The sequence below is a fragment of the Bacillus rossius genome, assembly GCF_032445375.1.
Source record: "Bacillus rossius redtenbacheri isolate Brsri chromosome 4 unlocalized genomic scaffold, Brsri_v3 Brsri_v3_scf4_1, whole genome shotgun sequence".
In the NCBI taxonomy this organism is placed as follows: Eukaryota; Metazoa; Arthropoda; class Insecta; order Phasmatodea; family Bacillidae; genus Bacillus; species Bacillus rossius.
In genome coordinates, this window is record NW_026962010.1 from 6,246,481 (window position 1) to 6,274,468 (window position 27,988).

At 40.5% G+C, this 27,988-nt stretch overlaps 1 protein-coding gene across 1 annotated transcript in view; it reads right to left on the bottom strand.

Annotated features, from left to right (window-relative positions):
* LOC134541655 (dystrophin, isoforms A/C/F/G/H-like) overlaps positions 1-27,988 on the bottom strand; it is a 935,715-nt gene that overhangs the window by 757,812 nt on the left and 149,915 nt on the right. The window contains exons 17-29 of the mRNA XM_063385245.1: positions 25,700-25,857; positions 24,040-24,217; positions 22,882-23,071; positions 21,117-21,259; positions 17,617-17,823; positions 15,501-15,675; positions 13,465-13,620; positions 12,796-12,899; positions 12,230-12,382; positions 10,619-10,780; positions 4,413-4,541; positions 3,081-3,254; positions 1,441-1,584 (exon numbers count right to left, since the gene is read on the bottom strand). Of these exons, the coding sequence (XP_063241315.1) occupies positions 1,441-1,584; positions 3,081-3,254; positions 4,413-4,541; positions 10,619-10,780; positions 12,230-12,382; positions 12,796-12,899; positions 13,465-13,620; positions 15,501-15,675; positions 17,617-17,823; positions 21,117-21,259; positions 22,882-23,071; positions 24,040-24,217; positions 25,700-25,857 (2,073 nt within the window). The remainder of the gene's footprint in view (positions 1-1,440; positions 1,585-3,080; positions 3,255-4,412; positions 4,542-10,618; positions 10,781-12,229; positions 12,383-12,795; positions 12,900-13,464; positions 13,621-15,500; positions 15,676-17,616; positions 17,824-21,116; positions 21,260-22,881; positions 23,072-24,039; positions 24,218-25,699; positions 25,858-27,988) is intronic.

A 27,988-nucleotide genomic window follows, 5' to 3' on the forward strand; every position in this document is an offset into this window, starting at 1 on the left:
GCTCAGGCGGCCACCTCTACAACGAGCGAGGCAAGCCAGCCGCTCAGGCGGCCACCTCATCAACGAGCGAGGCAAGCCAGCCGCTCAGCTGGCCACCTCACCAACGAGCGAGGCAAGCCAGCCGTTCAGGCGGCCACCTCATCAACGAGCGAGGCAAGCCAGCCGCTCAGCTGGCCACCTCACCAATGAGCGAGGCAAGCTAGCCGCTCAGGCGGTCATCTCATCAACAAGCGAGGCAAGCCAGTCGCTCAGCTGGCCACCTAATCAATGAGCGAGGCAAGCCATCCCCTCAGCCAGGCTTCAATTGGTTATTACAGGTATAACAGAACTAACTGATTACTGAAAGTATTAGTCATTTAGTTGACGGTTGAAATTTTATAAACAATAGATATTTTCTTATATGGATGTTACTATTCAAATGTTACTATTCAAACAGTTTGTTTTCAAAATATTAAACATTGGACTGTAATATATACAGCATCCCTATGTCCAATGAATGTGATGGCTTAACTCCACAACATGATTTTCACAGTCATTGAGACAATATATATTCAAATATATTATTATGTAAATAACTAATATACTTCCAGAAAGTTATAGTCCATATAATTCACAGAATCCTAGCTACATAAAACATTAACTTGACAAATAAGTCACGTACATGAATTCACACAAACATGTTTGCTTGCTTGGAATAATTTTTTTTATATCACACATTAATATTAATACTGTTAGCAAAGCTAATGTCAGAGAGGTTGTACTATAGTCACAATTCTGCAATAAAACCATCATGGAATATTACCAAATTAATGTCAATAAACAACACAAGTTTAAAATCAGATGTCATTAATATATTTAGATTTTGTAATGAAATTAATCTAAATATCAATATACTTTCTCATACTATCATACTATGAATTGTATGAATACAATGTAACTAACTGTGGTTTAATATATCAATTAAGAATATGTACAATATTTACCAGATATTAATATAAATATAGATGTAGTATTAAGTCCTATTTTTGGACAACTCTGTGTGTGCTATACAGCACAACATAAAAAACACTTGGTATTCAAGCAACCCTTGCCTTTGCTAACTGTTTCTGTACACAACAGATTGTTACGTGAAATGAAAAAAATTACATTTCTGAGATAAATTTTCAAATTTTGTAACTGAGCAAATTTTGTAGCAAAAAAAAAATAAACACAGCACAAACAGTTTTTGGCTCAATTAAGGTAGAGAAAGTCCAACCAGGCTAGTGAAGCAATAGCAATACAAAGGTGCATTTATTATACTAAAAACTGTTTAAAACACAACGTAAATTACAAGGCTATAATTTAAACACATTTCACATATAAAGTGATGAATAAATAAATAGTTTAAAGCAATAAAGAGAAGTAACGATGCAATGGTCCTAGGAACGAACAGCTACTCACCTTATTGTAGAGTTCCTTCAGCATGTCGATGCGTGCTGTGAACCTCTGAGTGTCTGCGACGGCCTCATCCTCAACGAGCTTCCGTCCGGTCTTTATTATGTCCTCCACTTCACCCTTGATGTCACTCAGAGTGTGATAGAACCTCTGAAATAACATACATTCGATCCATAAACCCCTAGTATCTGGACCTTCCCGTGTCTCATAATCTCCAAGCAAGATAGTGACAGGTGAAACCATTCCTACACTGTCACTGTGACTTGGCATACCGATCATGCCACTATAACTAACCAAACATTCATGAACTAGTCACATATCAACATTAAAGTAATGGTAACAGACAAAACTGACCCTAAAAGCTGCATGACTACCGGCACTTGTGAGTCACCATGCGACCCGAGAGCCCTCATGCCAGAACAACCGAGCATGGAGGGACACAAGCTGACAACACCACTGGTACCAACTGAAGTATTCGTGGAGCTTGTGCTAGAGGAGGCCTTCACACATAGCCCACCTCCTTTCCTAAGGCATTTCTCAGAGACCACACAAACATTCAAATGTGCCCGCGACAGTCAAACTGGCAGGTTTCTTGCAGCATATTCATCTGCATCCCAAACTTTGCCATTAACCTGTACAAAACTTTTCCGTCATCCAAAATAGACTGTATCGTTCAACATACATTTTCCTTTACTGTCCAATAAAATTATTTCCCTTGTCATTTCATGTCATGTTCAGAGATGACACATGTGTATCATGGACTAATGAGCTATACAGTTCATGTCAGCTGTGCAGTAAGAAAGGTATGGCTAATACAGCCGGCACGAGTGGACACAGGCAGCAGCTGGGCAACCACAGCCTCAGATAAACAAGGTCCTGCAGCTTGTGAGGAGTCCACAAGAGATAAGACGTTGGCAGCAATGGCCCAGAATACCAGGAACGATAACGAGGCTTCTAGTGAAGAAGTGTCAGCACTCACGCCACGTGTACAGGCCCTCAACACTGTTCCATCACGAGAACATCTTCTTTTCGAAGACTTTTCCCAGTCCCGCTTATGTACAGGTTAGCGTCAGTGTCGGAACAGTGTGTTGAACCAAAGAGGTAAAAGATTTCGTTTGATTTTTAAAAAGGAGGGAATACATTTAAGAGATGATTATGTTGACAGGAATACTTGTATCTTCATGGTAGGTGACTATGAGGTGGAGGAACAACCGGTATGGGAACTCAGTGTGCAACACAGCAATTATACTGATGGACAAGTGGCAGGGTTAACAGAAAAATAACCAAACTTTTAACTTGACGTCAGCCGAGGCTTCGCTCGTAAGCCTGGTCCGACTCAACTGTCCAGTTCCCCTCCTTCCTGGCATTCGTACCGCCGACGTATGTAGACGCGCGTGTGTTCAAATTGCGCGCGGGTGATCAGAGACGTGTGGCCACGTGTCGCCAAACCAGTGGTATCCGTATGTTAAGCGGTGCGGCGTGCCCGACGCCTAGAGCGGGCCAGAGCTTAATAAACTAGAGGACTAATATCTCGCCTCACACGGGCCACATAACGCCCTGACCGGGAGTCTCAGCCGGGTCCACATGGTGGCAGCCACTACAAATAGCCTCGGTAAGCAGCCATGTCCTTGCAGCACGAGCCTCACCATGCAGTGCTTGAGCTGCCCCTCGATGGCCTCCGGGTCCTCTGAGGCCAGCTCCAGAAGGCAGGTCGCCTCCTCCACGCTCCGCAGCTCTCGGAGCGCCCGCGACAGGCGCGGCTCCAGGTTGCCGGGCGACCGGAACTTTTGAAACTTGGAATGCACCTCGCTGAAACGCTTCTGGAAAAAAAAAAGAAAAAAAAATAGCCGGTCACGGGTACTGCCGACAGAAGCGGAAACTTAAAACTTTTGTTTTTAAATGTGTAGTATGACATCATTTCTACGTCAAATGTACGTAATAAAATGATTTTTGGTATTATATCAGTACGATGTCAGCATGATATAATTTATCCTTACATCATATTTTTAGTCACAACAGATGTCAGTGGTATGTAAAAATCACGTAAAAATTCATTACCTAGCTGTGACTTACCAGTGATGTCAGACCTAGGTCACGAATTCACGTGGTCAAATTAACTTCACTTACTGCTACTACAGCATGTCGGTGACGCGAACTCACAAGATTTTACCCATCCATAAAAGAGTCCAACACGCACATGATACAGTCGAGTATATACAATGTATTAGTGTATATACGTGTATACACGTACACAGGCCGCTGCGATTCGCCAGTCTGGCGCAACACGTCACTAGCATGTCGGTGACGCGAACCCGTAAGTTTTGCCCCTACCAAAAATCGGTCAACGCGGCTAAAGAAGTTTTCACTTCAAAAATATATTTTATTCTCCGGGACCTTCCTAATGCCAGTGTTGTTGTTGCAGTCACTTCTCTGGTGTCGATCCACAGTTAACCACCTGTTCAGTCCTGACATACTCGAGAAGATAAATCTACATTAAACTACATTACACTCCCGATTATCAACTAAATTAAGTAGCAGGGCCACCGCAGATAGTGAAAATCGCGGATAATCCGCAAAAGAGTCGAAAATAGGAAACAAAAAAGGAAACATTAATTACAAAGCAACCATACGACTAGAAACAAAGCGCGACAGAGACAAAAATAACAACGCATGCCAGCCTACTGCGTGAGTTACGAGAAGGCCTGAGGGGTTTTACTGTATACTGCACACAATACACTCGTCAGGAGAGTTCAAATTTGCTCACTTGTAATAAAATACAGATTTGCATATGTGCTGTATTTTTTCATAGCATGCGCGGATAATAGGAACTTTACTGTACATTCCTTTTCATAAGCTTACCTTGGCATAAGTGATTATTTATTAAAATATCTTAAAAACGACTGACCAAACTAGTACAATGTGGTAATATTTATAGACACCGACCTAAAAATGGCACTTGGAGATACTAGTTCAATCACCTGCAGCAGTATCATCTGCTCCTGGAGTCGGGCGGCGGCCTCCTGCTTGCCGGCGGACTCGTACGTGTTCACCTGGGCCTCCATCTCCTTCAGCGTGCTCTGCTGCGTCTCAAACTCCTCCACCAGTCTCTGCAGAGAGCACACCACGCCTCCACTGTCTCCCGAGTTCCACTCACGCCTCAACTGTCTCTTTAGTTGCACTCACGCCTCCACTGTCTCCCGAGTTTCATTCACACCTTTACCGTCTTCCGAGTTCCAATCACCCCTCGACTGTCTCTTTAGTTCCACTCACGCCTCCACTGTCCCCCGAGTTCCACTCACGCCTCAACTGTCTCTTTAGTTCCACTCACGCCTCCACTGTCTCCCGAGTTTCATTCACACCTTTACCGTCTTCCGAGTTCCAATCACCCCTCGACTGTCTCCTGAGTTTCATTCACACCTCCACTGTCTCCTGAGATTCATTCACACCTCAACTGTCTCCCGAGTTTCACTCACGCCTCAACTGTCTCCTGAGTATCATTCACACCTCCACTGTCTCCTAGTTTCATTCACACCTCCACCATCTCCCGAGTTTCAATCATCACTCGACTGTCACCTGAGTTTCATTTACACCTCCACTGTCTCCTGAGATTCATTCACACCTCAACTGTCTCCCGAGTTTCACTCACGCCTCAACTGTCTCCTGAGTATCATTCACACCTCCACTGTCTCCTAGTTTCATTCACACCTCCACCATCTCCCGAGTTTCAATCATCACTCGACTGTCACCTGAGTTTCATTTACACCTCAACTGTCTCCCGAGTTTCATTCACACCTCCACTGTCTCCCGAGTTTCATTCACGCTGTAGCCATCTAGACTACGACTGAGAAAGACAAAGCAGGGAGGGGGTTTTTACATTAAAACCCAACGACAGTGGGAAGCTGGTGCTTTAGCAAAAAAACATATAAATATATAGAAAAATACAATACTTTTATTCATAAAATACCTCAAGAGCGAAAATGGAAATTATGACATACATTATATGACATAATTATGGGTTAACAATTTATAATAATCATCCGCTCCTCATGCGCTCCTGTGGGATGCGAAAACGAATATATACAATCACTCATACAATTTAAAACAATTCAAGAATAAAGCGGACATGGTGGCAAAGCGTTGGAAGTAGCAAACAAGTAATATGGGCCACTAGGCTGAAAGCAAAAGCGAGAAAGAAATTATAATGCGGCTTGACAAGAAGTGTCCAATGCCATCGTGGCATGCCCATATACAACCGCAGAAATATTATGCAAAGCTACGGGCAGTACTCAGCGTGAGCAAAAGAAACTCAAATCAAAATGACCTGAAGGGTCCAACATTGATAGCAATTACGAAACATTACATTACATGGGAGAAATACAAAAAAGAAGGTGCGGCCACAACGCGCAGGCAAGAATAATACTTCATACTTAAATACAGACGCTTAGTTTCACAGCCGAGTACATACCAGAACGCAGCGCCACCCCCGCAGTGACAGCCTTCTAGTCAGGAGACCGAGAGACTGCGACGAATAAGCTAGGAGCCGGAGAATATGTAGGCCCGGTAAAACACTCGTCAGAGAGCGCTGGTGAGGCGGCCGGGAAGGGAGAAAGAGGGGGGGTAGGAAGGGGAAATTGGAGAGGGAGGGGAAAGGAGGAAAGAAGGAAGGGAAAGGAGGGGAAGGAATGCTGTACAGTGCCAAACTGCTTCAACGCCTCAACTGTCTCCCGAGTTCCACTCACGCCTCAACTGTCTCTCGAGTTTCGTTCACACCTCAACTGTCTCCTAGTTTCATTCCACCTCAACTGTCTCCCGAGTTTCATTCAAACTTTAACTGTCACCCGAGTTTCATTCACGCCTGAACTGTCACCTGAGTTTCATTCACACCTCAACTGTCTCCCGAGTTTCATTCACACCTCAACTGTCTCCTGAGTTCCACTCATGCCTGAACTGTCTCCCGAGTTTCATTCACGCCTGAACTGTCACCTGAGTTTCATTCACACCTCAACTGTCTCCCGAGTTTCATTCACACCTCAACTGTCTCCCGAGTTCCACTCATGCCTGAACTGTCTCCCGAGTTTCATTCACGCCTGAACTGTCACCTGAGTTTCATTCACACATCAACTGTCTCCCGAGTTCCACTCACGTTTCTACTGTCTCCTGAGTTTTATTCACACCTCCACTGTCTCTCGAGTTTCAATCTTCACTTCGACTATCACCTGAGTTTCATTTACACCTCAACTGTCACCTGAGTTTCATTCACACCTCAACTGTCTCCCGAGTTTCATTCACACCTCAACTGTCTCCCGAGTTCCACTCATGCCTCAACTGTATCCCGAGTTTCATTCATGCCTGAACTGTCACCTGAGTTTCATTCACACCTCAACTGTCTCCCAAGTTTCATTCACACCTCTACTGTCACCCAAGTTTAATTCATACCTATCTGATTGACGTACAATGACATTTTGTGAGGATAAATAACAATGTATGACTTAAAAAAAAAATTTAAAAAGATGTGAATACTTATGTACGTGCATTAAAAGTAACACTTCTTATTGATTTAAGACACTGAACTATTTTGAAATTTATTGTAACAAAAGGTTACTGTGTTATATGAAAGAGAAAAAGTCAAAACCTAAAACAATAAAGTTAAGACAATATCAGGTGTGAAGCTTGTGTTAAAATTTAAAGCAGAGGAAATTAATTTTAATATCTTTAAAACTCTAATAGTTAGTTAATTAGTGAAATTTTTACAGCAAAGAAGAGCTATTTTTTGCTGTTAACAGAGAGGTATAATGTGTGCCTTTCACAATACAGTAGAACCCCGATTTTGCGAACACGGATTTAACGAAAACAGCGATTTAACGTAAAGGTTTTCAGGAACCATTAAAAAAAACACCAATTTATTAAAATAATAATATAGATTTCCAAAAAATGAAAGTAAATAGTAATGGAATCTTATTAAAAATTACATTTTGTGGTGTCAGTAATAGAATGGAGGTACATACTATATATTAATATGTGCCTTTGCATCATCTGTCCAATCACGAAAAAATTAAAAAAGTTGTTCAAATTGCTTAAAAACTGCAGGCGCTGTAACTGAATTGCGTAGGTGCGTGCCATTGCGCGCGCCTGGATAGATAGACTGTCCGCGACACATGACGTCATGAAGGGTTTCTTTGTCCGCATCCCCCTCCCCCTCTTTTATGCCTGGCTTGACTCACCACGTTATCTTCCAAACACGCCCGCATAGTAACAGTGCTAGCCAATAATCACACGTTTCCAAATATTCCCTTTCCCATCCTCCAGGTTTTTTCAACTTGTGACCACGTCACACCAATACGCCATTATCATTATTCTCTAGAGGTGTAAAAGTAACGAAAAAAAGCGTCCCCGTATGTATTCGTTACTATAACAATTAGTACTCGTTACTATCGTATCACGTTACATTACTCGTTACTTCTGATACCGCATAACATGCTATGTTATGTTGCAGCAACGAATCGAGTCGTATTGCGTACGCGTACAGTATGACGTCGCGTAAATAATAATAAATAGAATATAAACAATTAACAATATTTGATAAATAACAGTTTTTGTTAACCAAGAAACAATTAAATCTCATTAGAGCGGCTTTTTTATACTATCTCTTTTAAGATAAGAACAAAAAAAAACGTGAAAATACGCGATAATAAAAACATATTTCTAATTTGTAAACAATACTTTCTTACGTTGTTTCTGTTCCAATCTCAAACTTTGTATACACACACAATACCTTTAATAAACAGTAAAAAAACTTTGACGACGAATTTCCAAATTATACTTTACTTAATAAACAAACATCGTTTTTTGTAACGCAAATTCATCGAATATGCGCGCGCATGCGTAAAACATACGAAAAATGCGAGTAACGAGATGCAGCCGTGTGTAACGTTTCGTTACTCGTTACTAGATGGCGCACCTGTTACTCGGTACCGAATACATACGGTTTGCTACAGCTTTATTATTCTCAGTAAGAGCTTTGTGCGCGGTGTTTAGTTTTTGGAATACGTTTTTTATAAGTGCTGCGCAGCTCAGCGAACAAAGAGAGTCAGCCGGCGGCTACGCCGCACCGTAATAGCAGCTGACCGAGTACAATGACCTTTCTCCGCGTACGGCGCGCTATTGTCGGAAATTTTCCATCAATTTGCGGCCAATTTTCTTATTTTTTACTGTGACGCAATGTGTATGTAGCTCGTATTTGTTATAAACGCTGCAGGTTGCGACTGTATTTTAATACACTTTAACGTATTTCTTACACTTTACATATTTTTTAACTTTTATTTTATGCCTCATTTTTCACGGTTTCTGAAAATCTGTATGTACGACCGAGGTGTACGTACGAACCGGGGGCCGTACGAGCGAGATTAAAAGACGTTGAAGTTGTAAAGATGACGAAGTCTGAGATAGCACGGCAGCACAAGATATCAGCGTCGACCCTGTCTACGATATGGAAACGGCAGGGACGCGATTATGAGTGCGGGGGTCATTGAAAATCGGAAAATCGGATTTAACGAAACATCGATTTAGAGTAAACATTTTCGGTAACCATAGCACTTCGTTAAATCGGGGTTCTACTGTACCTACTTTAACACTTGTAGCAACGCAGGTTATTTCCTTATAAATAGGTTTATTAAAGATTCATTATATATTTGTAATCAGATATGACGCATGCTAAACGTTTTATGGTTATGATGTAGATATCAGCTGTTTATTCTTTTGAGAAGTATTTGTGCATTTGCAACGTGTTTAATGATCATAATTTACTTTATTTTATGTTTTTAAAGTATTTCTGATGATTTGTTCGCTTTATGATGTATATGCCACTTAAAGTTATTTTTACTTGTTTGTTTGCTTATTTTTGTTTGAATGTATTTTCTTTTCACATATCTTTTAAGTTTTTTTTATTTTATTTCTTTGTTTTTTAATTGTGTCTGATACAGGGATAATTCTAGAAGGTTCAAGAATGATTGGGCCTTAAGCAATGGTTTTTGGGATAGAGAAAGATGTACATGAGTCTCGGAAATGGAACTCTTGACTTGTTGCCATGTGCATGGATTGGCTGATATTTTTCTATGCATTCTTGTGATTGATCAGAAATGAAATCACATGAGCGCCCTTGTTCCTTTTGGGCAGAAGGTGGCCGTGGCAGAGAGTATGTGGTCGAGCGGTCGAAAGGTCAGGGCCGGGCGATGGCCCGAGGAATAAATGGTCGAAGGTAGCAAGGAGGCCATTTTGAGGATAACATTTAATAGCTTTGTTTTGCCCGACGTTTCGGTGGAAGCTGGAAGGTGAATTGTTGGGAATTAGTGCAGTTTGTAATGGTTTTGTGAGAAGTCGAGAACAGTGTTGTGGTCGGAAGATGGCGGACTCTGTAACTTATGAACTTTTTTTGTAAAAGATGAATAAAATCAGAAATAATCAGTTTGTGAGACTTTATTTCAGTAACCAATTTTTTTGGACTAAAATGTTTTTTCCAGCACTCAGAAAATTTTTTCAAGCGTTTTTGCATGTAACAGCTGGACAAACTTGAGTTAGCCAAATGTTTGTTATGTTCCACACTGTCACATATCAGCTTACTGTCTTTTTCCATGAGATGCAGTTATAAAGGTTACCATGCTGTTAGTAAGTGACAAAATCATCTAAGCCTAATATAACTTAAAAACTGCCTCTATTCACTAATGGTTACACATCATATTGTACAGGTATACGCCCCAAGCTTTGAAACAACAAGGGAAAAAATGTATCTACCTATTCATTCATGTATGATTGCTATACTGTGTTGGAATCTGAAGCCACAAACGCTTAGAGGTGCTGACTGTAACACAGGACTTTAAACATTTTAAGTATCACAACATGTAAATAAATGTGGCTTTTTAAAAACAAAAATGCTACAGTTTAATCCACACGTGCAAAAAAAATATGTTTGATTAAATTAAAAGGATTCTTTTAAAAAAATTAACCAAATTTAAAAAAACTGTACATTTTAAGTGTAAATAGTTTGAATATTTTTTTTTTAATTTGCAGCTACTTCCAAACTAAAGATTAACATGGTATGATTACAAACAAACAAATGTTATCTTTGAAGAAAATGGTGAGCGTATGAGCCGTCAGACACACAGAAGCAGAGACGAGACTGCACACACACCTGGTCATCGTCCGGCAAGTCCTCGGCCGTCAGGTCGCTCTCGACACGTGCAGTTAGTAGCGCGTCTACGTGAGTCACCCACGCCTGGACGTCGAGGATCTGGCCCTCCGAGAGCTGAGCCTCTTGGACGGACCCCTCAAGCAACAAGGTGCGGTCCCTAGCCTACAAGCAAGATGCAGGGGGAAGGCGTGCCTCAGTGCCGCACAGAGCAACGTACAACAAGCAAGCAAGGAAGAACATGTACGCAAGCACAGCACTTGAGGGCTGACGTAGCACGGACCCAGGGTTGCCACACAACTGGTGTGTGGACCTTCGGGATCAGTCTGACACATCGAGCACACATCCCCATTGCCGCAGAGTACACGAGCGTCTGGTGCTTTCCAGTTTATTAGTTCATGCTTACTTTTCCCCGTACGTTCAAAAAGACACTTTTAACCATTTTTCTAAATAAACTTTACAATAGCAATTCAGAAAAAATAATCCCAAACACACTAGTGGCACTAGGAACAGACAAGGATAGTGCGGTGCACTTTGGTTTGGTTGCAAAAATTCAAAAGGCCTGCGACGAGAACTAATAATGAGGAAACCCCGTAATTCACGACTGACATTACTAATACAGCGTCAGTCTGTTGCAAGAGAAGCAAATGTACCACCAAATCAGTAAGTTAAAATTGAAGTTATTATTCACACATATTTCAAGTATGAGAAAGTTGATAAGAAAATATTTAGTCATGTGATAAAAATTTGACCAAATGATACAGAACATTTGTCTTCCCTTGCAACACAACCTCTGCTTCACTGCTCCAAGTCTAAATATAAAACATTTGCCCGTACGTAGAGTAGCTAAAATGTTGGGCACAAGTGTTAAATTTCAATAACCACAGTTATTTTACAAAAATGTAGTTGATCTGTTGTAAAATAGTTTCTGACTTATCCAAGCAAACACGGTTATTACCAGGGGCGGACTGTGGCAGGGAATTCACTCAAACAAAAGCAACGTCTGCCCATTCAGCTGTCGGTAACTGTACATTCTTGATAACTCATAATGCATCGTGTTAAAGTATTTGAGACAAAAATAGAAATATTACTGTGCGCAGATTGTCATGAAGGCCACGCTTATGTTGGTCGCACTTTAGTTTTAAGCGAGTCCAGCAGCTCCTTCGAACCACCAACGCAGCCTGATACGAGACCAGAAAGTATGGGGAAAACAGTTCTGATTTCAACAAGCCAATTTTCAGGCTTTTCATCACACAGAGTTACATTTAAAGAAACTATTCTTTTGTTACAGGGAAATTTAAGTGAAGTCTACATTTAATATAAATAACTTGAAAATAAATACAAAATGCAACTTGATCAAACTTGTGTAAGCTCCTGAGATTTGTATGCCACACACTAAAATTTGAATGGTTTAGACTTATTTAATTACAAACTAAATATTAGAACATAACGTAAGTTAATGAAAAAAAATCTGAGAAAATTTGGCACAAGGTTCACAGCCCACAAGACAAAACCGTTTGCCAGCCACATATGGATGCACATGCCATGCAACACATCCTCAAGGAGGAGTACACACAGCATGCGCTACACTGGAGCAGACGAAGGAGGACGTACCTGCTGGCTCAGCTGGGCCCACCTCTGGGACACACCCTCCACGTCCGACTGCACGGCCTGAGGCATGATGGCGTGGTCCACCAGCTGCCTGCCTATCTCCTGGATCTTGCCCAGCCGCGTCTCCGGGTGGTTGCGCAGGTAGTTCTCCAGGTCCTGCAACAGTTCCCGTGCCCCGCCACGTGCGCGACCTGACTGTACCTCCGCTCCCGGCCGCACACACTCACACCCGCCTCGAGTAGAACCATGTGGCTGTCTGTGAACTACTCTCAGTCCTTGACTAACTGAACTCCACAGGTTCCACCAGGAAATGTACTCTGATCCAGGGATCCAGCTGGTACGCTACATGCCGTCTCTCACGGAGAACAACAGATGAGTTACAAGACGCGTGTAAAACAGTAATGACAGCACGTGAAACAATGCACCTACAAGCAACGGTAATACCACCAACTCCAATGCACCACGGTACATATTTCCTAAATAATTAGGGAAAAAAAACTATCATTGCTACTTGCTCAGAAAACACTTAATTTTCCCCTAAAATTATTAATGTAGTGATGACCTCTTACATCTAATTCCTCTGATATTTCCTCTGCATCAGCTGCTGACTTTGGAGATTTCCTCAGCTTCTTCTCTAGTTTGTCCAGCCAGTCCATTTCTTGGGCAACTAAGGCTAAAAAAATAAAAAAAATACAAGGGCAGGATTAGAATATTAATATCTTAGAGCTATAATAAAACATAAATGTTCACCATATTTTCTTTCTTATAATAGAATTCACTATAAAATTAAGATACTTCAAGGCCAGAGCTGTTGACCGAGCGACCAGCAGGGCTAACGAGTAATCCTGGGCCTCGGTATCCCAGGGATGCAAAATCCCCAACAAACAATAATATACTTTTTTTTCTTCTAAATAAAATTAAATAACTTTATACGACAGTAAAGCTGTGAAGATATTACTTTATGTTTTTATGCAAATAAATTGTGATGTGTCTTCCCAGACTTTCAGAGAATATTATTTCTTTTTACTTTTGCACCGTCTCCTCAACCCTCAACAAGTCAACGGCCAGCTAATTCGACACAAGGGCCGACACATCAGAGGACTCATCATATCAGTTCTAGGCATAAACATCTCGCCTTACATACTGGAAAATATGTACATTCTCACTGCATATCAAGTACCAAAACATTTAAAATGAAAGAAGAAAAAAAGTGAGACAAGACGGACGACGCAAGGTACCTCTGAATTCACCGTAGAGGTGCGAGGCTTCCTTGAGCATCTTGTGCTTGTCGTAAATGGTGTCGGTGACTTGGCTCCACCTGGCGTTGAGCTGAGTGAACCTCCGAGCCAGCTCCTGCACCGACGGGCTCTCGCTGCTCAGCAGCAGGTCGTTGCCTGGACACAAGACGGTACAAGCTCCCGAGGCCCGCTCAGACAGATGCTCAGTACCTACTGTATTTACTCGCATAATGTCCGCAGTAATTTGGCTACATTTTTGACCAAAAAAAATGGGGTGTCGACATTATGAGGTGAAGTCCGAAAAAAAATTTTTTTCTCAAAATTTTACATGTTTTGTGTAGAGTAAAAAAATTGTTCTCTCATAATTAGTATACTAGTACCCTGATTTAACGTATGCTCACGGTTCCGCGGATTGCATTAGTAAAATCGCTGCTTTGTAAAATTGGCACCCTTCCCTCGGCCCAGTTGAAAATATTAACGGCGGCACACTACTTCGCAGAGCGCTGGTGACTGGCGACCCTCCGCAGCGGACGTGATAAGTGTGACAGGTGTCGAGATAATTGAGTGCCGGCGATTAGTGGAAGACGCCACTCATTTTTTTTTTCTTCTCTCACTCACGTGTGCACTCTTACGTTCAGAAGCGGCAGCCAGCCTACACAAAATAAACGCTTTGCGTGAAAAGATATTTTTTTAATCTTTCATTGAGATGGCCACTAACGGCACAGGGCAGATGTCTAATGTCTGCATTAGCCGGCGCCGGCGAGCCTCCCTCCCTGTCCCTTGCCCACTGTGTGTATAAAAACAGTTACCGGCAGACGTCTGTGCATGCGAGTCCTGCCCTGCTTCACTGAAGGGGGGGAAGGAGTGCAGAGCGTGGGAAAGGCTGAGCAGGAATTTTTAACAAAAACAAAGCAGAGCCTTGTCTTCCTGACATGTAAGAATTTATGTATGTCCATTCTGTTACAGCTGATAACTACTGCCCTTAAAGTAACTATGTCGCACGGGTCCGCTGCGTTTACAGTTATTTTTATTACCTAGTAGTCCAGACCTTTCCCTTTCCCTCTCCCAATGAACCGTGGTGGGAGTATTGAGAAGGTGAAACCGTGCGCATGTACCCCCACCACTTCTCCGCTACCTCCCCTACTTTGTGACGTAGTGTGAGTTGCAGCTGCTTTGTCCGCGCGTCTGCGTGTGGGACGTGTACTGGCTTGTGCTATATATAGCCCATCCCCTTGCAACTCGCGTGACGTCGCAGGCAGCTGCGCAGTGGAGTGCGATTTCTGAGTCGGACAGTTTCACCACGCTACAAACCCTCTCAGCGACCGCTCCGGAGAAATGAACAACTCAAGGTCAAAGCATTGTTGACAGCGTCAGTAAATTTCCATCCCGTTACTGTGCCTTTTAGGGGTGGCCAAGGTTGCTTTGTCTGGTGCGGACCTTATGCAGATTTAAAAAAATTCCATTTGAAGTATTTAAAAAGAAATGTGCGGACATTATGCGATGGCGGACATTATGCGATTAAATACGGTACACTTCAAACACCTACACTTAACTATCATCTTTTTCAGTAATAATTGGGGGGGAGGGGGGGGGGATCCATTTGAGACTATATGTCACATAATGAATATTAAAAAAAAAAGGTGGTTGTCTGTAAATTCGGATCACGGACAATAATTTTACGTGATAATGTCATAAGAAAACACCGATGAAAAATTGCATACTTTTTTAATTTCCAAATATCATTTAAAGATTTTGCAAATTTAATTTAAATAAATTGTTAAATTATAATCACGAACAATCAGTTAAAAAGCCAGCCTTGACATGTTTGATATTATATAAGATTTTCTCGCATGGTGGTTGGCCGGTTCTTGCACGCTCGGCTCAGGCGGAACGTGACAATGGCGATGTAATTTATTTGATCATACTTGCATTGTATTCAGTGTAATAGTTATACAAGTGGAAATGTAAATGAAACAATCAACGCTCGTTGAAATACTAAACAGTGTCTGTGAACTAAAGAGACGTGACCGGCGTACCCATCTCGTTGAGACTGCGGAACTGCTGAGTCTTGCTGTCCACTTTGTCCTTGAGCGTGTGGTATCTGGCTTTGAGCTGGAACAGCTCCGTGGATGAGGCGACGCTGGGCGAAGCGGGGACCCCCTCCTCCAGCCTGCTGAGCCAAGCCGTCAGCTCCTCCACTCCGCTCACCGCCTGCACAGTGCAGAACCCACTGCAGGCTCACAACATCACCATGTAATACAAGATTACAACTGAAGTATCTGTCAGACAGGTACCACTCTATTTCCACTAATTATATTTTAATTTTTACTTTCCAATTAACTGAGGTAAGACATTTACAATAAGTGTTCGTTATTTGAGGAGCACAAATTAAATGGGTGGCAAGGAAAGCCAAAAAACGACAAATCATTGTAAGCGGCAAATGTCCGGAAACTTACAAAGCTTCAGGCATGGTCAGAAGTGCACAAATATGAATTGTCATTGCGTGTCACTCAGTTGGCTGAGAGGCAACACGGTCGCAGCGCAGTGACTCTCTAGTGCTCCGTGGTGAAGAGATATCAGTAAGTAGGGTGCAGACATTTGAAGGTTAGCTGTTTAGTGTGCAAAATTTCATCTAGCTAAGAATAAAACTTTATCAGTTTATCTGTTTACTACGGGAGGGTATGAAGTGGCCCACTCTCCCCCCTTTCCATTTTTACGAACCCCTCCCCCCCCAATTCCACAACTTCTGTAACAAGACAAAATCACATAAACAAACATAAAACTCTACTATATATTGTTACGAACGCAGACAGGACTGTGACACGCGCCAGGTTCGGAGCGGGTTGGCGGCTCTGCACGGCCAGTGACGTCACGCACCGTACATTGCGTAAAGGTGCGTTTACGATTGAAAATTAAGAATTAAGACTTAAGACTTAGTCGTGTACTTACCATATGACTCTATGTAAACTAGTGGAATGGTTTATGATTGTCGTGTGTGAATTTTGACGGGTCGTGTGCAAACCATATGATGACTTAAGACTTAACAGAAATGGTTATATTTTATATTTTTCGTTAAGACTTAAGGGAAGCGACCAATCACAACAAACCGGAACCTTTCAACCGGAAGTTTATGTCTTATTATTGGACCGAGCGAGGCAGTATTTTGGGTTAGAATTCGTATATTTGTCATTTGTAATCATCATCCATTTCGAAAAATAGATATCCCATTTGTCAATAACCTATTTCAAACCTGCTTCTACGTTTCGAATAATGGCCGGCCATGTGTTTTGTGCTGTGATTGGTTAGAATTAACGACTTCTATGTCAATCATAAACTGGAAAATGTAGTTTTGACTTAATCGTGTGCTCGATGTTAAGTTATAATTCTTAAGGAAATCAATCGTAAACCCAGCTTAAGGCATGCCCCGCAGTTTACAATCGCTGCGTCGTGGGAACAGAAGTAAGCATTTCGTGGATGCTTCTGTTGCTATGCGCCGCGATTGGCTGAAAATTACGTCAGCGAGCCCAGAACAGAACACTGCCCGCACGAAGGAAAGGAAGGCTGTAAAGTTAGTCATTGTCTGAGCACCGTGCCGAGAGTTCGTGGTCGGGCGATGGCTCGCATCATTTTTGCAATGTTATTTTGAAGTACAACTTTGTAGCTACGGTCCGGGCGACGCCTAAGATCTTTCTTTCGGACATTCAAATTAATTTGAATTTTTTTGACCATAGTCATAGCCTATATAGGCAAAGCTCACGGCGAGGCAACAAAGGGCTTTGTCCAGCCGTCGCTGCCCGGAACTTATCCGGGCAATATAATGTAATTTGTAATAAGTCTACGTGTTTTTCCCCTTTATGGAGGTACCGGTTAAATTTTTGTTGTGTGCTCTGTTGTGCTAAATTTTTGTGATTTTTAAATGAATGATTAAAACCAGGTAATACATCGAAGATTGTTTATAAATTTCTTCTTTCTTCATGACCTGCAACCTGTATGTTCCACTCATCACCTAATTTGAGCTAGGTGGTGAGTGGTGAGAACGTGACCATGTCGATGATGACTTACATGAATTTTACTCCCTATCCATACCTTCTTATAGAAGTTTTTACTTCAAAAAATCTGAGATACAATATGTGCAAAAGAATTAATTTGTACTTTTTTAGTTTTGTGAAGAGCTTCTTGAAGCTGGCGGTTGTGCTGCCTGGAATCTTCCACGACCTCTCGCCACTTCTTCAAGAGCACGTCCAGCTGGGACTTCAGGTCGTCGTGGAAGCCAGGCTCCGCGTTCTCCAGCAGCTTCAGAGCGGTCCGCTCGATCTTCGACACGTTCGTCTGCAGCATCTTGACGTCATCTTGAAGAGCCTGCGGTCCACATCTCAGTTCACAACCATTTACTTTACTGCTCGCAAAATGGTTTCAATGAAGCAAAAGAAAATTATATTCAAAAAAGCCTACAGCAATTTTATTCATTCAGTTCTATGACAAAAAAAAAATTTAAAAATGAATAATCATGTAAAAAGAACAGTTTATATTCCTTTGTGAAATTTACACCAATATTTTTTTAAAAATAACTTACTGCTGAAAATTATATGTTAAGCTTAAAAAAAAATAGTTTTTGGTTAGAAAAGTTTGACTTGCATTAATTTTGCCACCCTTCTTGTTATTTTCTTATTATTCTGTTTCTGAATATTTGAAAACCCTCACTGGCATTCTTCCAGGACAGAACATGTAAACATGACGTTACATCTTACAGGCTGTAACATATATTACGCTAGGGGTATATTCAATGATTGACCTGAATTCTTTAAAACTATGTGATGGATTCTTGAAATTAATATATTTACATGGTTGCTACAGAAATAGAATCTTAGAATTCCCTGACTTTTCCCTGTTTTCCAGAAATTTAAGAGAAAAATTCCCTGACTTTCTTATGAGGTACATACCATAAATATTAACGTGCGTATGATTAAATGTAATATAAAAATTTCAACATGAGGTAAAATAAGGTTTTTTTATTGTTATTTTGACGGCAGAATAGCGAATGTGTTTTTTTCCTTCGACATGGCCCATATTGCTGAGTTGAATACTTTTGTAGCACAAAGTGCAGTACGCAGAATTTATGTTTTTAGCAGAGGGTTTGATATGCTGAAACTGTGACTCCTTGAGCCAATTCTCCTTAAAAGTAGTTTTCTTCGACATCTCTAAGCTAAAAAAAAAAGTACATATTAATATTTTCAGGTTAGGTTAAAAAATTATTGTTAATGAATTCTTAAAAAAATATTACTACACAAATACAAAAACTATTACAAATTCACACCTAGCAATATAACGGGCCTACTTAGATAATTACAATAGCAGCATTACAACATGCAATACTCTTACATTCTTACAATGTTAACTAACGATTCTGGGGAAAAACATGTTCAGTTATGCATATTTTTTTATACACAATGTAAGTGTCACGCAACAAAACTCACGGATTATAACGGTTGAAATAAAAAGTAATTAAAAAAATAGTAAGAAAAAATGCAAAAACATAACCGCACACAAAAGCCACGTGTATTCGTATCAGCTTGGTAGTTTTCAAAATGAGAATTGGTATCGCTTCTTTATCAAAATGCACTTTATTTTCTTATGATCGCATCAAAAACTAACTTCACCTGAAACAACGCCTTTAAATTCACGTAATAAGCTTTGTAATCATCTTATTCCACGTGAAAATAGCCTTCAAAAGATAAACGACGCCATGCCCGTTCTGTAGTTCACTGCATGGAACGGAACAAAACACAAAGTCTCAAGGTCAAATTAAAAAGGATCAAAACACGAACAAATGAAGGCCGGGTTCGCTAGTGAACAAACGAGTACCTGGATTGGCCAGAAGTTATGGTGGGTGGTTGTAACAGCCTATTGCAACGGACAATCGTAGACCAAGTAAAAAAAAAAGTTGCAGTTGCCGTGTGCCTTAAGCAGCAGCCTTTTAGCGGAGTCGTTCGGTAGCGGTACGAGCGCATCAAAACAAAGCTTTGTTTGAATTATAAGCAACTTTATAATTTCCAGAATTCGTAGAATTTTCCCTGACATTTCCCGGAATTCCCTGACCATTTTAATTTCCCTGACATTTCCCGGTTTTCCCGGTTTTCTAGTCCTGTAGCAACCATGATATACTATCAAAACCCCCTGTGCTGCTCTTAGACACATGAAAGCAAGGGTTACTAAGTTTTTGAAAATTGTGGCAGTCTCACCTCTCTCCCTTCACACCCTTGAACTAACCCCCTCCCCCCCCCCACCCATGAAAGACCACAGGAAATGTCTTAAGGTACACAAAACAGATTTTTGTGTCTAGACCTGGATTCTTTTTGTCCATCTTTCCACTTTAAGACAGGTATTATCATTTTAACTAAAAGTAGACCTATGGAAAAATAACAAATGCTCAAGTATACTTTTAAGATTTATCTTTAAAATAAACTATTATATATATTATATTATATATATCTGTCTAACACTCATGAACTGCAAGTATTTGCTTCCTATTTTGCAGCCATATCTCACTTTAACAGGAGCAATAAATAGAGGCTGGAAAATTCAGCATCTATTTTTTTCAACATTAGTACCTATTATTTTATAAATAAGCATCTGTTATTGTGGAATTAGCCTTTTTAATGCAACTTATTTTAAGTGTATAGTTTACATTCCTCAATGTTTGTAAAGTATTCATGTATACAAATACCTACAAATAACACTCTATTTCAGTTTAGTACAAAAAAAATTTTACTGTGCCTTTCTACATCAAAACAACGAAGGAAACAGGAAAATTTAATGGTTATTTTACTTCAGAAATTGGTAGAGAAATATGCTAGCAAACATTAAGTCGTAGTTTTAATTCATAGAATAAAACACTAATCAAGAGGATTAACTGGGTGGGGCTTACACTTGGAAGTTATTTTAACTTGGCTGAATCCCAGACACATGGCAACGCCGGTCATGAACACTACTGCCCGGTTCAAGTGTAGCAAGAGACAGAACACTTCACACTCGCTCTGGAGCAGTCATGCCTCACTAGCCAACCACACACCTGCCGTCCGTCAGGTGAGCAGATCTGCAGCAAAGCTGGTGGGAGTGTTGTAGTCTTACATTAACTGGAGTGTTGAAAACTCTTAACCAATATAAGAAGAGTCAGGTCACTGAACTTTACGAGACTAAAGAGTCCACAAATGTGACAAGTTTCATTTTTACAACAATTTTACAAACTTTCAAAAAAATATGTTGCAGTCACATGGCATTTCATGAAGGATAGTTTTACCACATGTTTACAGGTATTTCTCTGAGTGATAATTTGAGCATTGGTATAGAACTAAGACAGGTGGGATACCTGGGGAACACGCTGGTGACACTATACTGCCTGACGCTCAGACGCGCCAGTAACTAGGTTTGTGTGATCAAGGGGGAGCAACTGGCCCACAGGAGCAACATCACGCCCCTGGGCCGCATGTGCCCCTTCACCTAGTGGCCTCCATCCATTTTGGCAAACAACCAACTTAAATACCTGTCTGAAGATCCCCCCGACCTGATCCCTTTTCACACGGCAATGTGACCTTCATTGAAAATGTAACCCAACTATAAATAAGTTGTAGGATGAACATAAAGTATAAACTCACGTTGGACTGCTCCAGCTGAGCTTCCAGGGTGTCTGTGTCTCCCACGGGAACGCCCTCCTCGGCATGCAGAAACACTTCCACCTCCTTCAGCCAGGAGTTCAGGCTGCTCACTTCCTCCTGGAACTTCCTCACCAGCTCAATGTCTGCAACACCACGTACAAGCATCCTGCATGATGCATGAGACCTCCACCATGCAAGAGCAAAATCCCTTAAAGGAGACAGTACGTGGTTTAACTTTTTCCTATTTTTTATACGAGGTTGGCGGTTCTCCAGAGTCTCTCAGTAGGCGGAGCAGCACGCTCTGGCGACCAAGCAAACAAAGCAACTCATAATAACCGGTTTAATTTAGTATTATTTACGTAGTCAAACTGACTGTGCGTTACAAAACTGTCATAACAACGACGGTCTCGTAGTATTCCGTACTCGTAATAATGAGGTTCCACTGTAAGTGGTAGTGTCAGAATAAATATTAGATTTCTTCTTTAAAATACATAGTTTTATATGGAAAAGATACCTACACAATGCGTTCGGCATCTAATAGCGGGACCAAAAACAACATGCGACGTTTACGCGTGAAGTTATTTTTATCCCAATTTTGTAGGCCTAAAATATAGGTGCGACAATTATGCGAGTGTATAATTCGTTTTTTTTTGCAAATTTTTCTTAATGATTCCGGGTGTAAAGCTGAATTTGATTTTTTTTTTCCTCCCCCCCCCTTCCCATCCCTAGCTTCCTTCTTTCCAGCCAATGGTGATTTGTGCTTGCTAGTAGCGAAGAATGCCAGTTGTAATTGAAATTTTCTGGTTCATAGATATAGTACTCTGATCTATTTTGCATTTTTTTTCTTATCTTGTATAGTACTAATTTATCTGGTATTTTATGCATTTAATCATGTCTCGGTATATGTTCCTGAACTTTACTTGTACTCTGTGTCTCCGATTGTGGAATATGAGTTTTAAGCTGGCATAGTGCAGTTACATTGATTCATTGAAGGTAATTATGGTTCGAGAACATTTCTTTTACCATGTTGTGTAACAATGTTTAACCGTGTAGGGACAGTTTTTTGCAATCTATATCTGTATGTTTAATCGAAGGTGGTTGTGAAGTGTGTTCCGTCATTGGGACCTTACGTTTTACACGTGCCAGTTTTACTTTGCCTCAATGGGGTTCAAACCTTGAATTTTTTTTTGCTTGAAAGCATATTTTGTTTACGATGAGTCGATGAGTCTTTTAAATAATATCATTTTGATTTACAGATGTGCACAGCTTTTAGCTTTCTGTGTGACAGTCGGCGATTTTATTACACATTCCAGCACAATCAATCCTTATGAGAAGGAAGGACCTTTAAAAATTTGGTGACAAATGATAGGTAACTACATACTGAGCCTACGCAAAAATAACTTTAAAATATAACGATCTATTGCCAACTGCCTCACGTGGAGTCCTCTGACTGACTGGTAGAAGTATGGCAACATTCTATGAAAGTGTCTAGTGATAGCGAAATCTGTTACAAACTCTTAAGTTCTATCCTGTAATCAAAATGTTACAAAGGTCATCTCGCAACACCCAACCAAAATATTGGACATTTCGAATCACCGCATAGACAAAAGAGTTTCACTTAGTAACCGCAGCAAAACATCACAGTGGTGATGCAATTCTCTCTGGTGCAATGCCAAACGCGCACGTGTGAGGACTGCGTCGAGATGCCTGGGTGACGCGACTGACTGGTGCGTGATGTACGAGCGGGAGTGGTGCTGCGACCCACCTCTGGCCAGGTTGCTCTGGCGCTCCTCCAGGATGACTGGAATGTCGCTCCAGCGGGTGTTCAGGTCCCGGAGCTCCTCCTGGAGGCGCTGGACCGGGCCCTCGCCCGAGGACTTCCGGATCAGCTCCTGGCCCGTGAGGTTCACGTACTGGAAGCTGCTCTGCTGCTCCTCTATGGTCTTCTGGAGCTCCTGCAGCCGTGTCCACATCACAGGCACTCGGTACCATCGACCACGTATCACCGTGAAATATACAGCAAGTCAACACAGTGAAGATGTGACTTAACAATTATCTATAAAAGAACTGAAACCCCCTCAAATAATCAAAACAACTCATATGAGTCAGTTAAATTTACAGCAGCCAAATTAAAGCATGACTTGGATAAACGGGCAATAAAAACAACTGACGACGGGAAACAGGTAAGCTGATGTAATATATTTAGTAATAACGAATATGAATATGGCATTATGTCTGTACACAACAAACAATTTGTATTAAATTATGTCTAACGACTATTTGAAACACTTAATGTTTTCCGGAATGCCATCTGGCTGGTTGTTGATGCCTTACGTGAAAAACATTAAAATAAAGGGGTAAAGAGTATTTTATTTATTTTCAATATTTTTTCATGCATATATTTTATGTTTTGGTTTATTTGGAAGTTATAATTATGCTTATAGAACATTGTGTATTGTGTTGGTATTAGGAAGGACGAGACAGGTGTGCAACACGACAGCACCAATGTTTCAGAAATTGTTTTTTTTTTTTGTTACCCAGATGTTCTGGTGCTTCTGTATGTATTCTTATGATGGGAAAATCGGCAGGTGTACGCTCCCATAGGATTTTGTCATGGCCAGTGAGAAAGGACATTGTGTTTTGTATTTTTTTTGTTTTCTTTAAAAAAGCCTCCATGAGAGGGTAAGGAAATTTGTATACTGTTGTGTCCTTGTTAGAGGTGTGTTGTGATTGGTTGTTGAGGTCACGTGACTGCTTCTTCCCTGCAAGGTTGTAGGCTTTCACATAGCCTCGGCAGTCGTGGCTTGAGTGTTGTGCCAGAAGGTCACACAATTTAACATAAGTTGTGTGATCAAGTAAGATCAAGAAAGAATAGCCATGAACGACTAGAGAAGAGTGACTTGAGGACAGTGTGACCGCTCACTTGGAACTTGTGCAGCTGCTGCTCCATGGAGGCGACGTCAGAGACGACCGCGTGCTCCGACAACAACACTCCCTCCACGCTGTGCACCCAGCTCATGAGAGCCGCCATGGCCTCCAGGTACTTCTGGGGCGGGGTACGGTCCACCGCGCTGCTCAGCTCCGTCTGCCTCTCCGCCAGCCTGCAACCACACTTGTGCTCTGCAGCCAGCCCACACGGCTGCGACTAGGACAAGCACGCATGAGTCAACACCTCACTGGCAGTTGGTTATTGAAAACAATACAATATATTATGTATGACTTAATTTACATGATTATTGTTATTATGTATGGACGTATGGTTCTAACTTTTATATTAGTTTGTGTTAATGTTTGTCATGTTGGTACAGGAAGTGTTTTCTTTATCTGATTTTATGTGAAGTCTGTTTTGTGTTTTGTGTTGTCTTTCTCGTGTATTAAATGCCGGTAATAAAAGCTATAAAATAGTTTTACATTTATTTACATGTATATCTGATCAGAAATACCATGCCTGCTAACGGTTGGTAGTGATCATTCTTTTTCTAACCATAGACAAAGAAGAACTAGCAAACAAGCGTTACAAAAAATATAAAATACTCTTAAACATGTGACTACAAAAACATAATCAATTTAAATCCTTTTACAATAAAGACAGTTTGATAAATAACTTATCTGCAATGAAAATGAATGTGCATATTTTAAACAATATTGTTAAAAAAAGGGGGGGGTGGGGTTGTCTGAAAACTTGGTTTACGGATGATAATTTTACGTGATAACGTCATAAGAAAACATTGATGAAAAACTGCATACTTTTTAATTTTCAAATATTATTTACAGTTTTTGCAAATTTTATTTAAATAATTTTTTTAATATAATCACGAACAATTAGTTATAGAAATAAACTGAAATAAAATCAATGTCAATAAATTGTTCATTTGAAATGACGATTTTGGACAAATAATTCAATTTTTTTAAATGCTGCTTTTAAAAAGCCCGCCTTAACCTGTTTGATATTATAGAAGATTTTCTCGCACGGTGGATGGCCGGTTCTTGCACGCTCGGCTCAGGCGGAACGTGACAATGAGTCATGCTTTTTCGTGCGTCCAGCCGGCATTCATCGATTTATAAGACGTTATCACTTCAAAAGAAAATTAACATTCAATTAACTCTTCTTCCTTGCACATACATTTCCATTACATTTGGTCAAGACACTTTTCCCTTTTAATTACTATTGATGTCATTCTCTCACGTCATGTGCTAATAATGGGACCTATTCGATGGGTCTATCAGTTCAAACTAACAGACTTCTCCAACTGTTTACGGTTGTAACCAGAGTTTCAGAACTTAATAATGGGAGAGTTATAAGTTATTTACCGGTCTTGAAAAGTTATTTACAGACTGGAACCTTGTGAACGCTAGAGCAGAAAACCCCTAAACACTCCTGGAAGAATCAGTCGCACTTACTGCACCACTAGCAACCTACGACGCACTTCTCCCGATTCGGCCATGCCTCATGCATCTCAGCTGCTTTGTGGTGAGATGACCATCCAGATCCTGACAAGCTCCTCAACTCCTCGTCACCCCCTTTCCGAGGAAGAGCTACAGGGTAGTGGAGCACAAGGAAGCACTACAACTGCAAGGCTCACCTTAGCAATAGTTCACTCCAGCGCTCCACAAAGTTGTTCACGTCTGCGTTGATGGTTTCTGCATCACTTTCAACCCCCTCACTGCTGCATAGCTCTCTTGCTCTCTTCTTCAACTCCCCTATACGCTCATCATGGGACTTCATTGACTTTATTTTCACCTGCAAACACCTCTTAATTCTATACCACTTCTACACCGACATAAATAAAAATTGACGGCAGATATATGATTTGCACTACTGAATAATAAAGTCCACAAGTGAAATCACTAGAAAATATACAATGAGAAGATATAGTAAGAACATTAATGAGTAATTAACATATCCAAAAGAACGGTTGATGATTAAGTACTTTATGTATAGTATTTTCAAGAATTTGGTAAAATTAAGTGCATGAATACAGCAACTTACATAATACAAAACTTACAAAAAAAAAAAGGAAATTATAAATTTTTTTTAATAATCATAATGAATACTGCTTTGACACCAAGCTATTTAGTCAGTGTACTTTGATAATTCTGCCAACTGTTTTGGTCACTTGGCCACACACGTTGTCTTGTGGTTGTGCATCACTACTAGAACATGGAGGGAAAATTTAAAACCATTATTTCCAGTCGTTGAACTTGGCTTCTAGGTCATCACATCAATGAATTGCCAGGATTTCTAGTTCTCTTGAAGAGTTCATTTGTTACCTTCGGTTTTTACTTCAGTACAGTGTTCCGTATTTTCCAGCAGGTTAGATCTCACATTTGAAATTTTTAACTACAGTAGAACCCCGATTTTGCGAACACGGATTTAACGAAAACAGCGATTTAACGTAAAGGTTTTCAGGAACCATCAAAAAACACCAATTTATTAAAATAATAATATAGATTTCCAAAAAATGAAAGTAAATTGTAACAGAAACTTATTAAAAAATACACTCTGTGGTTTCAGTAATAGAATGGAGGTACTATATATTAACATGTGCCTTTGCATCATCTGTCCAATCACGAAAAAATAAAAAATAAATTGTTCAAATTGCTTAAAAACTCCGGGCGCTGTAACTGAATTGCGTAGGTGCGTGCCATTGAGCGCGCCTGGACAGATGGACTGTCCGCGACACATGACGTCATGAAGGGTTTCTTTGTCCGCATCCCCCTCCCCTTCCCCTATCCCTGGCTTGACTCACCGCGTTATCTTCCAATCACGCCCGCATAGTAACAGTGCTAGCCAATAATCACACGTTTCCAAATATTCCTTTTCCCATCCAACTTGTGACCACGTCACACCAATACACCACTATCATTATTTTCTAGAGGTGTAAAAGTAACGAAAAAATGTGTACCCGTATGTATTCGTTACTATAACAATTAGTACTCGTTACTTTCGTATCGTTACTCGTTACTTCTGATACCGCATGACATGGCACATGCTATGTTATGTAACAGCATCGAATCGAGTCGTATTTCGTACGCGTACAGTATGACGTCGCGTAAATAAAAATAAATCGAATATAAACAATTAAAAATATTTGATAATTAACAGCTTTTGTTAACCAAGAAACAATTAACTCTCATTAGAGCGGCTTTATTATAATATATCTTTTAAGATAAGAACATAAAACGTGAAAATACGCGATTATAAAAAACAAAAACATACATATTTATAATTTGTAAAAAATACTTTCTTACGTTGTTTCTGTTCGAATCTAAAACTTTGTCTACACACACAATACCTTTAATAAACAGTAAAAAACTTGGACGACGAATTTCCAAATTATACTTTTATTAATAAACAAACATCGTTCTTTGTAACGAATAAGCGCGCGCATGCGTGAAACATACGAAAGATGCGAGTAACGAAATGCATTCGTGTGTAACATTTCGTTACTCGTTACTAGATGCCGCACCCGTTACTCAGTAACGAATACATACGGTTTGCTACAGCTCTATTATTTTCAGTAAGAGCTATGTGCGCGGTGTTTAGTTTTTGGAATACATTTTTCTAAGTGCTGTTCGGACTTCGATATTTTTGGAGTAGATAATCACAGCGACAGACCGACAGGATGCGCTCCCGCCCTTGCCGTCAGCGATGTTTATTTTGACAGCTCAAGCAATTATCTTTCCCACGTCCCTTCGCAGCGTAAAAAAAAAGGAAAAAAAAAAAAACATTGGAATGCAGATGGAAAAGTAACTATGCATTAAAATAAATATATTTACGGCCCTGCTAAATTTTTCTATTCAATAAAATTCGAGGTATTAGTGATTTTTCAGCAGAAAATGCTGTGTGACTAATAAACAAATTGTATCAT